This window comes from Bombina bombina, chromosome 1 (genome assembly GCF_027579735.1).
Source record: "Bombina bombina isolate aBomBom1 chromosome 1, aBomBom1.pri, whole genome shotgun sequence".
In the NCBI taxonomy this organism is placed as follows: Eukaryota; Metazoa; Chordata; class Amphibia; order Anura; family Bombinatoridae; genus Bombina; species Bombina bombina.
The window spans coordinates 717,239,074-717,254,184 of record NC_069499.1 but is presented as its reverse complement, the minus strand read 5'-3'; the positions used below and the strand labels follow the sequence as shown (position 1 = coordinate 717,254,184).

The following is a 15,111-nucleotide window of genomic DNA, read 5'->3' as shown; positions in this document are numbered from 1 at the left end:
TATTACAAGTTGAAAGTAAACGTGTGAGCACAATCGCAAATTTACTCTAGAATGATTACTGCGTCCTCAGAGCTCTGGTTTGGCAAAACAAAAAAGTGTTACAAAACATAACAAATATACATTACAAAGTATAATTATACTCATATTAACACCATCTAATAAAAATTATTCTAAAAACAAATTGTACAAAAATTTATAAGGGCTCAAAGATATGAGATCTCAGGTGCAGGCAAAGAGCTTTAACATAGCGTTAAAAACATATTTATATATGTACATGTTTGAGTGTGTATATGTATGTATATACTGTATATATATATATGTTTATATATGTGAACATATGTATTTATATGTGTGTATATGTATTTACAGACATATATACACATATAAAGAATATTTAAAGGGCCATAATACCCAAATGTTGAAACACTTGAAAGTGATGCAGCATAGCTGTAAAAAGCTGACTAGAAAATATCACCTGAGCATCTCTATGTAAATAAGAAAAATATTTTACCTCAAAAGTTCCTCAGTAGCCACATCCCATTGTAAAGGACTTCTAAGCAGCAAATCATTATTTCTGTCCCGGGACAGCTAAGGGGTTGAGCCTCGTGCACTCTCATATTATTTCCCTATTCAGGTTAAAGGAAGCTTACTATGAAATCTCATGAGAGTTAAGTCAAATCTCATGAAATCACAGTAAAAGAGTTCATGACCTCAGCACTGCTGATGCTGATTGGCTGCAGTTCATTTCTTCATTTATTTATTTTTTTTACCTGCAGCTGAGTATAACTTTTTACACAGAACTTACTCTGCTGAGCTGAGGAGATTGTGAGGTAAAATATCTTCCTTTTTTACATAGAGATGCTCAGGTGATATTTTCCTGTCAGCTTTTTACAGTTATACTGCATCAGTTTCAAGTGATTTAGCATATGAGTATTATGTCCCTTTAAGTGCATTGGAGCCCTTGGCAGTTAAGTAGGTGAAAACATGAAAAAGCATATTTATGCAATTTTCATTTTAATAAAGTGTTATTCTGTGTATTTACTGTAAATATTTCAGATTTTAATGTTCTGCATATAGGGGAATATGTTATATGTATTTATAAATAGATATTCCTATATATATCTGTATATATCTATAGCGCACTTGTGAATATGCAATTGTGTTTGCACTCGAGTAGGGTGTTAGGTTTTTTCCTCCTTTGTTTCCTCCATTGACTTCTAAGGGGGGGGGGGGGGGGTAATACATTAGCGTACAAGCTAAAACTATTTGCTTTCAACTTGTAAAACAAGCGATACCGGACGTGCACAAAATGCTTACTTCTAGCTGAATTAGAGCTTGAGCGGGAGCATTAAATACCGCTCCACTTGTAATCTGGTTCGTTTCAAATGTTTTCAGTAGTCTGATTTTAAGTATCAAGATTAAAAAAAACTGAGAAAGATGTGTTTATATAATAACTATGTTAAAGGGACATAGTACTCCCAATGTTTCTGTTATGTATTTTAAAGAGCAACAATTAAAATCTAATTACATTTTAAGTGAAACTAACAGGAAGTCATGCATGTGTAGACTATATTTCTGACTGGCTTTTAGGGACAACTTCTTGGTTTGTTCAACAGGGAAAGGTCCTTTTTTTAAAAAATCAATGCACTGAAAACTTTTTAAAATATTCTTTTTTAAATATAACAGAAAATGTTTCTGCTTTGAATATTACCCATTTTTAGAAGGTGCAATGAAAAAACAAATATACTATGGCCTCTAGTTATCAACGTGTCTACTTACCTGCCTTCGCCGGCTCAATACACTCGCCTAAGCTCACCTCACATCACCGCCGCGGACCTGAATACGTCCGCCAAAGTTATCAAAAAAGCTGTCAAAAAGCTGCGCACCAAGTACAGGGCGATGAGCAGCGGACTGTGATAGTTATCACTCATCCGATCTCGCTGCTCTTCGGCTTTTTTACAGCTTTATTGATAAGCTGTCACTAAGCACCCACACTAAACTACACTGTTCTACCCCCTATACCGACGCCCCCGGACCCCCCGCAACTAAATAAAGTTATTAACCCCTAAACCGCCGCTCCTAGACCCCGCCGCAACTATAATAAATGTATTAACCCCTAAACCGCCGCTCCTAGACCCCGCCGCAACTATAATAAATGTATTAACCCCCAAACCGCCGCTCCCAGACTCCGCCGCCACCTAAATTATACCTATTAACCCCTATACCGCCGCAACCTATAATAAATTTATTAACCCCTATCCTGAGGATCCCGTACCCCGCTGCAACTAAATAAATTGTTTAACCCTAAACCGCCGCTCCCGGACCCCGCCGCCACCTATATTAAACGTATTAACCCCTAATCTGCCCCCCTACACCGTCGCCACCTATAATAAATTTATCAACCCCTAAACCTAAGTCTAACCCTAACACCCCCCTAACTTAAATATTAATTAATTAAATCTAAATAAATTTACTATTATTATATTAACTAAATTATTCCTAGTTAAAACTAAATACTTACCTATAAAATAAACCCTAATATAGCTACAATGTAATTAATAATTAGATTGTAGCTATTGTAGGATTTATTTTTATTTTACAGGCAAATTTCAATTTATTTTAACTAGGTACAAAAGCTATTAAATAGTTATTAACTATTTAATAGCTACCTAGATCAAATAAATTCAAATTTACCTGTAAAATAAAAACTAACCTAAGTTACAATTACACCTAACACTAAACTATCATTAAATAAATTATTCCTATTTAAAAATAAATACTTACCTGTAAAATAAACCATAAGATAGATACAATGTAATTAATACAGGTGGCCCTCGTTTTACAACGGTTCAATTTACACCGTTTCAGAATAACAACCTTTTTTTCCAGTCATGTGACTGCTATTGAAAAGCATTGAGAAGCAGTGCATTTATTAAATAGCCAGTAGGTGGAGCTGTCCGCTTGTGTTGCAGCAAAGCAAAGATTGGAATTCATAGAAAGAACTGTTTGCAGAAAAATGCAAGTGAAGTCTGTGTTGTGTGATTATTTTATTAGGTTTATAATGCTGTTTAGCAAATGTTTTTGTTCATTTAACTTAGTTTAATTATATATTCTGTGTTGTGTGATTATTTTATCAGGTTTATAATGCTGTTTAGCAATAAAAGTCTTCATCTCAAAGCTTTAAAAGTAATGTATTAGGTGTTAATTAAGACAATTTTGAGAGGGGCCTGGAACCTAACTCCCTCACTTCCCATTGACTTACATTATAAACTGGGTTTTAATTTACAACGGTTTTGATTTACAACCATTCCTTCTGGAACCTAACCCCGGCGTAAACTGAGGGCTATCTGTACTTATATTGTAGCTATTTTAGGATTTATATTTATTTTACAGGCAACTTTGTATTTATTTTAACTAGGTACAATAGCTATTAAATAGTTATTTACTATTTAATAGCTACCTAGTTAAAATAATTACAAAATTACCTGTAAAATAAATCCTAACCTAAGTTACAATTAAACCTAACACTACACTATCAGTAAAATAATTAAATTAATTAACTACAAATACCTACAATTAAATACAATTAAATAAACTAACTAAAGTACAAAAAATAAAAAGTTACAAAAAATAAAAAAAAATTCTAAAATTATTCTAAATTACAAAAGTTAACAGCTCTATTACCTTACCAGCCCTTAAAAGGGCCTTTTGCGGGGCATGCCCCAAAGTAATCAGCTCTTTTGCATGTAAAAAAAATACAAACCCCCCCCCAACATTAAAACCCACCACCCACATACCCCTACTCTAACCCACCCAAACCCCCCTTAAAAAAACCTAACACTAATCCCCTGAAGATCTCCCTACCTTGAGTCGTCTTCAGCCAGCCGACCACCGATGGAACAGAATCAGATTCAAATCCAATCCGATTGGCTGATGCAATCAGCCAATCAGATTGAGCTTGCATTCTATTGGCTGATCGGAACAGCCAATAGAATGTGAGTTCAATCTGATTGGCTGATTGGATCAGCCAATCAGATTGGATTTGAATCTGATTGCATCAGCCAATCAGAATTTTCCTACCTTAATTCCGATTGGCTGATAGAATCCTATCAGCCAATCGGAATTCGAGGGACGCCATCTTGGATGACGTCACTTAAAGGAATATCCATTCGTCGGGTAGGCGTCGTTGGAAGAGGATGGCTCCGCGTCGGCTCGTTTGAAGAAGGCTCCGCTCTGGATGGATGAATATTGAAGACGCCGCATGGATGAAGACTTCTTTCGGATGGAAGACCTCTTCAGCGCCCCTTGGATGATGACTTCGGCCGCTGCGGATGTCCTCTTCTGTTCCATCGGTGGTTGGCTGGCTGAAGACGACTCAAGGTAGGGAGATCTTCAGGGGGTTAGTGTTAGGTTTTTTTAAGGGGGGTTTGGGTGGGTTAGAGTAGGGGTATGTGGGTGGTGGGTTTTAACCCCTTAATGACAAAACTGATACCAGGTACGTCATGCAAAAACTAACTGTTAATGACAATAGACGTACCTGGTACGTCAGTTGTCTAACAGAGTGCTGGAAGTGATCACAATCGCTTCCAGCAGCTCTGAGGGTATTGCAGTGATGCCTCGATATGGAGGCATCCTGCAATACCCCTTTACAAGCCTCCGATGCAGAGAGAGCCACTCTGTGGCCCTCTCTGCACCGGTAGTGATGGTGCCGATGGTGCCTTTGTCCGGTGGGAGGAGGGAGCGTGTGCGCACGTGCACGATGCGTGCGCGCGTGCATGTGGGCGCGCGTGCACATGCGCGCATTAGCCACATTGACACCAATGAAAAAGGAAGGGGAAAAAAAGTTTTTTGTTTTTTTTTTTACATTTAAAAGGATCTGGGAGGGGTGGGGGTATTGTGGGGGGCTGCTACACTACAGAAATAATTAAACATACAAATAAAAGTTATAAATAAAATTAAAATAGTTTGGTTTGTGGGGCCAAACTGGGTACTGGCAGACAGCTGCCAGTACCCAAGATGGCGGTAATTAGGTAGGGGAGAGGGTTAGAGAGCTGGAGGGGGGATCAGGGAGGTTGGGGCTAAGGCAGGGGTCCATCACAACTAAAATATTTTATCATTTTTATTTAAAAAAAAAAAAACTCTTTTATTTAGTACTGGCAGACTTTCTGCCTGTACTTAAGATGGCGGTAACAATTGTGGGGTGGGGGAGGGAAGAGAGCTGTTTGGGAGGGATCAGGGGGTGGGATTTGTCAGGTGGGAGGCTGATCTCTAAAATTAACCCTGCAAGCTCCCTACAAGCTACCTAATTTAACCCCTTCGCTGCTGGGCATAATTCACGTGTGGTGCGCAGCAGCATTTAGCGGCCTTCTAATTACCAAAAAGCAACGCCAAAGCCATATAAGTCTGCTATTTCTGAACAAAGGGGATCCCAGAGAAGCTTTTACAACAATTTCTGCCATAATAGCACAAGCTGTTTGTAAATAATTTCAGTGAGAAACCTAAAATTGTGAAAAATGTAAAGTTTTTTTTTTTATTTGCTCGCATTTGGCGGTGAAATGGTGGCATAAAATATACCAAAATGGGCCTAGATCAATACTTGGGGTTGTCTACTACACTACACTAAAGCTAAAATTAACCCTACAAGCTCCCTAATTAACCCCTTCACTCCTGGGCATAAAACATGTGTGGTGCGCAGCGGCATTTAGCGGCCTTCTAATTACCAAAAAGCAACCACAAAGCCATATAAGTCTGTTATTTCTGAAAAAGGGGATCCCAGAGAAGCATTTACAACCATTTGTGCCATAATTGCAGAAGCTGTTTGTAAATAATTTTAGTGGGAAACCTAAAGTTTGTGACAAAATGTGTGAAAAAGTTAACTTTTTTTTTTTTTATCGCATTTGGCAGTGAAATGGTGGCATGAAATATACCAAAATGGGCCTAGATCAATACTTTGGGATGTCTTCTAAAACAAAATATATACATGTCAAGGGATATTCAGGTATTCCTGACAGATATCAGGGTTCCAAAGTAACTAGCGCTAATTTTGAAAAAAAGTGGTTTGGAAATAGCAAAGTGCTACTTGTATTTATTGCTCCATAAATTGCAAAAAAAGCAAAGAACATGTAAACATTGGGTATTTCTAAACTCAGGACAAAATTTATAAGCTATTTAGCATGGGTGTTTTTTGGTGATTGTAGATGTGTATCAGATTTTGGGGGTCAAAGTTAGAAAAAGTGTGTTTTTTTCCATTTTTTCCTCATATTTTATCATTTTTTTTAGTAAATTATAAGATATGATGAAAATAATGGTATCTTTAGAAAGTCCATTTAATGACGAGAAAAACGGTATATAATATGTGTGGGTACAGTAAACGAGTAAGAGGAAAATTACAGCTAAACGCAAACACTGCAGAAATGTAAAAATAGCCATTGTCATTAAGGGTAAGAAAATTGAAAAATGGTCCGGTCATTAAGGGGTTAATGTTGGGGGGGTTGTATTTTTTTTTAACTGCAAAAGAGCTGATTACTTTGGGGCATGCCCCGCAAAAGGCCCTTTTAAGGGCTGGTAAGGTAATAGAGCTGTTAACTTTTGTAATTTAGAATAGGGTAGGGCATTTTTTTATTTTGGGGGGCTTTGTTATTTTATTAGGGGGCTTAGATTAGGTGTAATTAGATTAAAAATCTTGTAATAGTTTATTTTTTTTGTAACTTTTTTTTTTTTTGTACTTTAGTTTATTTAATTGTATTTAATTGTAGGTATTTGTAGTTAATTAATTTAATTATTTTAATGATAGTGTAGTGTTAGGTTTAATTGTAACTTAGGTTAGGATTTATTTTACAGGTAATTTTATATTTCTTTTAGCTAGGTAGTTATTAAATAGTTAATAACTATTTAATAACTATTGTACCTAGTTAAAATAAATACAAAGTTGCCTGTAAAATAAATATAAATCCTAACATAGCTACAATGTAATTATTAATTACATTGTAGCTATCTTAGGGTTTATTTTACAGGTAAGTATTTAGGAATCATTTATTTAATTATAATGTAGTGTTAGGTTTAATTGAAACTTAGGTTAGTTTTTATTTTACAGGTAAATTTGACTTTATTTTATCTAGGTAGCTATTAAATAGTTAATAACTATTTTATAGCTATTGTACCTAGTTAAAATAAATTTAAATTTGCCTGTAAAATAAAAATAAATCCTTAAATAGCTACAATATAATTATTAGTAATATTGTAGCTATCTTAGGGTTTATTTTATAGGTAAGTATTTAGTTTTAAATAGGAATAATTAATTTAATAAGAGTAATATATATTTAGATTTATTTAATTAATATTTAAGATAGGGGGGTGTTAGGGTTAGTGTTAGACTTAGGTTTAGGGGTTAATAATTTTATTATAGGTTGCGGCGGTGTAAGGGGGCAGGATAAGGGTTAATAAATTTATTATAGGTTGCGGCGGTGTAGGGGGAGCAGGATAGGGGTTGATAATTTTATTATAGGTTGCGGTGGTGTAGGGGGGGCAGATTAGGGGTTAATAAATTTAATATAGGTGGCGGCGGGGTCCGGGAGCGGCGGTTTAGGGGTTAAACAATTTATTTAGTTGCGGTGGGGTCCGGGATCCGCAGGATAAGGGTTAATAAATTTATTATAGATGGCGGTGGTATAATGGCATGCAGGATAGGGGTTAATAGGTATTATGTAGGTGGCGGTGGGGTCCGGGAGCGGCGGTTTAGGGGTTAGCATATTTATTATAGTTGCGGCGGGGTCCGGGATTTAGGGGTTAATACGTTTTTTAGAGTGGCGGTGGGCTACGGGAGCGGCGGTTTAGGGGTTAGCATGTTTAATATAGGTGACGGCGGTGTAGGGGGCAGATTAGGGGTGTTTAGACTCGGGGTACATGTTAGGGTGTTAGGTGTACACACTTCCCATAGGAATCAATGGGATGTCGGGCAGCAGCGAACATGAGCTTTCGCTATGGTCAGACTCCCATTGATTCCTATGGGATCCGCCACCTCCAGGGCGGCGGATTGAAAACCAGGTACGCTCGGCCGGAAAAGTGCCGAGCATACCTGCTAGTTATTTGATAACTAGCAAAAGTAGTGAGATTGTGCCGAACTTGCGGTCGGAACATCTGGAGTGACGTAAGAATCTATCTGTGTCGGACTGAGTCCGGCGGATCAAAGCTTACGTCACTATATTCTACTTTTGCCGGTGTGTAGGGCTTGATAACTTAGGCGAATTAGGCTCGCCACAAATACGCTGCTGAATTCCAGCGTATTTGAGGTTGACGGCTTGATAACTAGAGGCCCGTGTGTTGTTCTAAATTCTCTTGGTATTGTTTGTTAAAGAGTAACCCTAGGTAGGATAATAAAGGCTCATGGCAGCAGTGTTTTGCAACATTGTTTGTTGCAAATACTGCTGCCATTGAGTACTAAAGACACATGGGCGCTTCCGAGCTTCTAGGGGTCTACCTAGATTAACTCTTTAACAAAGAATACAGAAAAAACAAAGACATTTTGATAAAAGAAGTAAATTGGAAGTTGTATAAAATGTAATGTTTTATCTTCATTCATTTTGACTTTACTTCTTCTTTAAAGGGACAGTCTAGTCCATAACAAACTTTCATGATTCAGATAGAGCATGTAATTTTAAACAATTTTCCAATTTACTTTTATCACCAAATTTGCTTTGTTCTCTTGGTATTCTTAGTTGAAAGCTTAACCTAGGAGGTTCATATGCTAATTTCTTAGACCTTGAAGACCGCCTCTTAAGAATTTATTTTTACAGGTTTTTCACCACTAGAGGTGGTTAGTTCATGTGTTTCATATAGATAACACTGTGCTCATGCACGTGAAGTTACCTGGGAGCTATCACTGATTGGCTAAACTGCAAGTCTAGCAAAAGAACTGAAATAAAGGGGCAGTTTGCAGAGGCTTAGATACAAGATAATCACAGAGGTAAAAAATGTATAAATATAACGGTTGGTTATGCAAAACTGGGGAATGGGTAAAAAAGGGATTATCTATATTTTAAAACAATTACAATTCTTGTGTAGACTGTCCCTTTAAGTCAGAGAAACGAGTTTCTGGATGATATGGCTTTTCTTTGTAACTGTAAATGTGTCCTGTTCTTACTATAATGATAAATGTATCATGGAAGAACAAATTGAATTGGTGAATACACACATGCCTTTGTCATTGGCTCACCAAATGTGCTCAACTAGGTCACAGTAGTGATGTAATGCTAAGCTATGGCAGTTCTGTAAGGCTAAGCTCTTTGGGACAGTTGTAAAACACATCATCTCAAAAATGGAGCCTTTTGAAAGAAGGCAGCTGATGCAGACAGCTAAAGCAAAACTGTTCTTAAAATATGAAAAATATCTCCCCAAATTATATTAAAAGACATTAGTTTGAGTAAATTAATTCATATTTGGTGTAATCTCTCAGTTGGCCCCGCAAACTATGTGCAGTTGTCTACATGCTAATCCTCTGTTTTTCTCTGCAGGACCTGATCCGTAGAGATATCCTTTACTACAAAGGTCGCATGGATATGGATAAATATGAGGTGATAGAGGTGGACGATGGACGGGATGAGGATTTTAATGTAAGCGTGAAGAACGCATTTAAACTGCACAACAAGGAGACAGAAGAGATGCACCTTTACTTTGCTAAAAAATTGGAGGAAAAACTAAGATGGCTGCGTGCATTCCGAGAGGAGAGGAAAATGGTTCAGGAAGATGAGAAGATTGGTAAGAGATTTTGTGTAGTAAATTCAAGATTCACATCCATATTTACTGATCTGCGATGTATCTGCCTATTTACCTTGTACATTATGACACCCACTGCAAAAAATATAAATACACAATGTTCCTTCTAATTATTTTCCTTGTATGTGGGATTGAAACCGCCTGTGTGTGGCACTGAGCAAGTACAGAGTAACATATATACAGTATGTGGTAGGCAAATAGTTTTTGAGACATTCTTTAAGCTTTAAAAAACATTTGCCTAGGCAAAAGTCTTTTGCCTAACTACTATTTTAGGCGAATAGTTTTCAGAAAGTCAAATTAGCTGTGCACAGTTTTTTCAGCTTTTTAAAGCCAAGGCACCTTGGGAAAGTGGCTCCTGCATGCCCATAAGTTCCCAGGACCCCCCAGGAAATTAGCCCCTGCTTGCCAATTGGCTCCTAGGCACCCCCAGGAAAGTGGCCCTTGTTGCCAATATGCTCCCACGCACAACAGGAATGTGGCCCTTGTTTGCCAATATACTTTCAGGCATCTCCCCCCGTTGGAAGTGGCCCTTGCTTGCCAATATGCTCCTAGTTACCCTAAGAAGGGGGTCCTTGCTTGCCAATATACTCCCAGACACCCCACCAAAGTGACCCCTGCTTGCCAATAGGCTGCCAGGCACCCCCGGGAAAGAAGCCTTTGCTTTCCAATATGCTCCCAGGCACCCCAGAAAAGTGTCCCTTGCTTGCCAATATAGTCACAGGCACCCTGGGAAAGTGGCCCCTACAGCTCACCAATAGGTTCCCAGGCACCTCAGCAAAATGGCCTCTGCTCACCAGGTAAAAAAAGGCATGCAAAGGACTTTAACATAGGGATACATACATATACATGTCTAATTATGTCTATGTATGTATGTGTATATACATATATATATATATATATATATATATGTGTGTGTGTGTGTGTGTGCATATGTAATTATGTATTTATATGTGTATATATGTATTTACAGACATATATATACAGTATATACACATATAAACACATAATTTCATTCATATATATATATATATATAGACTAGGGCTGTGTGATTTTGAAAAAAAAATAAATAATATATATATATATATATATATATATATATATATATATATAAGTGCATTAGAGCCCTTAACAGTCAAGTAGCTGAAAACAGGAAAAAACATTTATGCAAAATTAATATTTAATAAAGTGTTATACTGTGAATTTACTGTAAATATTTCACATTCCAATTAGGGATGGGTGAATGTTTTTCAAGATTCAAAAAAAGAAACTGATTTTAACACATTTGTTCATTTGTTTTGAATGTTTGTACAACAGTCTAACATAAGTTTAATGTAATAGTATTTCTAATGCTATCTTTAAATGTAAAATTCTATTTTAATTTTTCTAATAATTTGATTAGAATTATGCAGTATTCAAATTTGAAAAATTTGAATTGATATATTTGTAATAGTATTTCTAAAGCTCTTTTTAAATGTAATATTGAATTATGCAATATTTGAAATAGAAAAATTTAGATTGATATATTTGTATCTATTATGTATCCATTTACTAAATTCCCTACAACCTGAACTATTGAACTTCTGAATAGTATTTCTCCTGTTAAGTGTAGTCAGTCCACGGGTCATCCATTACTTATGGGATTATATCTCCTCCCTAACAGGAAGTGCAAGAGGATCACCCAAGCAGAGCTGCTATATAGCTCCTCCCCTCTACGTCATACCCAGTCATTCTCTTGCACCTAACTAAAGATAGGACATGTGAGAGGACTGTGGTGTGTTAAACTTAGTTTTTATTTCTTCAATCAAAAGTTTGTTATTTTAAACGGCACCGGAGTGTGTTGTTTGTTCTCAGGCAGCATTAGAAGAAGAATCTACCTGAGTTTGTCTATGATCTTAGCGGTCGTAACTAAGATCCACTTGCTGTTCTCGGCCATTCTGAGGAGTGAGGTAACTTCAGAACAGGGGATGGCATGCAGGGCCCACCTGCAAGGAGGTATGTGCAGTAAATTATTTTCTAAGGAATGGAATTGACTGAGAAAATACTGCTAATACCGATGTAATGTAAGTGCAGCCTTAAATGCAGTAGTAGCGACTGGTATCAGGCTGATATGTATGTATGTATACTCTGAGGTATTTCTGGGGAATGGAATTTCACTAAGAAAATACTGTCAATATTAAAGTAATATTTGAGCCTGCACTGCAGTGAAAGCGACTAGCAGCAGGCTTATTAATAACACTTCATAATTTTCAATTTTTTGTTAAAACGTTTACTGGTATGTTAATCGTTTTTTTCTGAGGTACTTGGTGATAAAACTTTATGGGCATGATTTTTACCACATGGCTGCCGTTTTTTTCTGAATAAAAACAGTTTACTGAGCTTCCCCACTGTTGTAATATGAGTGGGAGGGGCCTATTTTAGCGCTTTATTGCGCAGTAGAAATTTAGTCACAGTCTTCCTATTTCTTCCTCCATGATCCAGGACGTCTCTACAGAGTCCAGGGGTCTCCAAAACTAGTTTTGAGGGAGGTAATCAGTCACAGCAGACCTGTGACAGTGTGTTTGACTGTGATAAAAACGTTTATTATTTCAACTGTTATCCGTTTTGGGTATTAAGGGGTTAATCATCCTTTTGCTGGTGGGTGCAATCCTCTGCTAACTTTATACATTTTCTGTTAAAATTTGGTTGTTTTAACATATTTGGTTCATTGTTAATTCAACTGTGTCACATTTTTATGTTTTCTTAAAAGCTCAGTAGCGTTTTTTATATAGCTTGTAAATTTATTTAAAAGTTTTTTTCCAAACTTGCTAGTGTTATTGCTAGTCTGTTTAAACATGTCTGACACAAATGAATCTGTTTGTTCATTATGTTTAAAGGCCAATGTGGAGCCCAATAGAAATTTGTGCACTCAATGTATAGATGTTACTTTGAATAAAAGTCAAACTTTATATGTTAAAAAAATATCACCAGACAACGAGGGGGAAGTTATGCCGACTAACTCTCCTCACGTGTCAGTACCTTCGCCTCCCGCTCAGGAGGTGCGTGATATTGTGGCGCCAAGTACATCAGGGCGTCCCATACAAATCACTTTGTAAGACATGGCTAATGTTATGACTGAAGTACTATCTAAATTGCCAGAATTAAGAGGTAAACGCGATCACTCTGGGGTAAGAACAGAGTGCGCTGATAATAATAGAGCCATGTCTGATACTGCATCACAATTTGCAGAACATGAGGACGGAGAGCTTCATTCTGTGGGTGACGGATCTGATCCAAGTAAACTGGATTCAGACATTTAAAATTTTAAATTTAAGCTTGAGAACCTCCGTGTATTACTAGGGGAGGTATTAGCGGCTCTGAATGATTGTAACACGGTTGCAATTCCAGAGAAAGTATGTAGGCTGGATAAATATTTTGCGGTACCGGCGTGTACTGACGTTTTTCCTATACCTAAAAGGCTTACAGAAATTGTTAACAAGGAGTGGGATAGACCCGGTGTGCCCTTTTCACCCCCTCCTATATTTAGAAAAATGTTTCCAATAGACGCCACCACACGGGACCTATGGCAGACGGTCCCTAAGGTGGAAGGAGCAGTTTCTACTCTGGCTAAGCGCACCACTATCCCGGTGGAGGATAGCTGTGCTTTTTCAGATCCAATGGATAAAAAGTTAGAGGGTTACCTTAAGAAAATGTTTGTTCAGCAAGGTTTTATATTACAACCCCTTGCATGCATCGCGCCTGTCACTGCTGCGGCGGCATTCTGGTTTGAGTCTCTGGAAGAGACCCTTAGCACAGCTCCATTGGATGAGATTATGAACAAGCTTAAAGCCCTTAAGCTAGCTAATTCATTTATTTCTGATGCCGTAGTACACTTAACCAAACTTACGGCTAAGAACTCCGGATTCGCCATTCAAGCGCGTAGAGCGCTGTGGCTTAAATCCTGGTCAGCTGATGTGACTTCTAAATCTAAATTGCTTAATATTCCTTTCAAAGGGTAGACATTATTCGGGCCCGGCTTGAAAGAAATTATCGCTGACATTACTGGAGGTAAGGGCCATGCCCTGCCTCAAGACATGGCCAAACCAAAGGCTAAACAGTCTAATTTTCGTGCCTTTCGTAACTTCAAGGCAGGAGCAGCATCAACTTCCTCCGCTCCAAGACAGGAAGGAACTGTTGCTCGCTACAGACAGGGCTGGAAACCTAACCAGTCCTGGAACAAGGGCAAGCAGGCCAGAAAACCTGCTGCTGCCCCTAAGACAGCATGAAGTGAGGGCCCCCGATCCGGAAACGGATCTAGTGGGGGGCAGACTTTCTCTCTTCGCCCATGCTTGGGCAAGAGATGTCCAGGATCCCTGGGCGTTGGAGATCATATCTCAGGGATATCTTCTGGACTTCAAAGCTTCTCCTCCACAAGGGAGATTTCATCTTTCAAGGTTATCAGCAAACCAGATAAAGAAAGAGGCGTTTCTACGCTGTGTACAAGACCTCTTACTAATGGGAGTGATCCACCCAGTTCCGCGGTCGGAACACGGGCAAGGATTCTATTCAAATCTGTTTGTGGTTCCCAAAAAAGAGGGAACCTTCAGACCAATCTTGGACTTAAAGATCCTAAACAAATTCCTAAGAGTTCCATCGTTCAAAATGGAAACTATTCGAACCATCTTACCCATGATCCAAGAGGGTCAGTACATGACCACAGTGGATTTAAAGGATGCCTACCTTCACATACCGATTCACAAGGATCATTACCGGTATCTAAGATTTGCCTTCCTAAACAGGCATTACCGGATTGTAGCTCTTCCCTTCGGGTTAGCTACGGCTCCAAGAATCTTTACAAAGGTTCTGGGCTCTCTTCTGGCGGTACTAAGACCGCGAGGCATAGCGGTAGCTCCGTACCTAGACGACATTCTGATACAAGCGTCAAGTTTCCAAACTGCCAAGTCTCATACAGAGTTAGTTCTGGCATTTCTAAGGTTGCATGGGTGGAAGGTGAACGTAGAAAAGAGTTCTCTATTGCCACTCACAAGAGTTCCCTTTCTAGGGACTCTTATAGATTCTGTAGAAATGAAAATTTACCTGACGGAGGACAGGTTATCAAAACTTCTAAATGCTTGCCGTGTCCTTCATTCCATTCAACACCCGTCAGTGGCTCAGTGCATGGAGGTAATCGGCTTAATGGTAGCGGCAATGGACATAGTACCATTTGCGCGCCTGCATCTCAGACCGCTGCAATTGTGCATGCTAAGTCAGTGGAATGGGGATTACTCAGATTTGTCCCCTCTGCTAAATCTGGATCAAGAGACCAGAGATTCTCTTCTATGGTGGCTTTCTCGGCCACATCT

The 15,111-nt window shown here is 38.3% G+C and overlaps 1 protein-coding gene across 1 annotated transcript in view; it reads left to right on the top strand.

Moving 5' to 3' along the window:
* ARHGEF9 (Cdc42 guanine nucleotide exchange factor 9) overlaps nt 1-15,111 on the top strand; it is a 916,750-nt gene that overhangs the window by 864,848 nt on the left and 36,791 nt on the right. Inside the window, exon 12 of the mRNA XM_053699217.1 lies at nt 9,510-9,753. Coding sequence (XP_053555192.1) covers nt 9,510-9,753 — 244 coding nt within the window. The remainder of the gene's footprint in view (nt 1-9,509; nt 9,754-15,111) is intronic.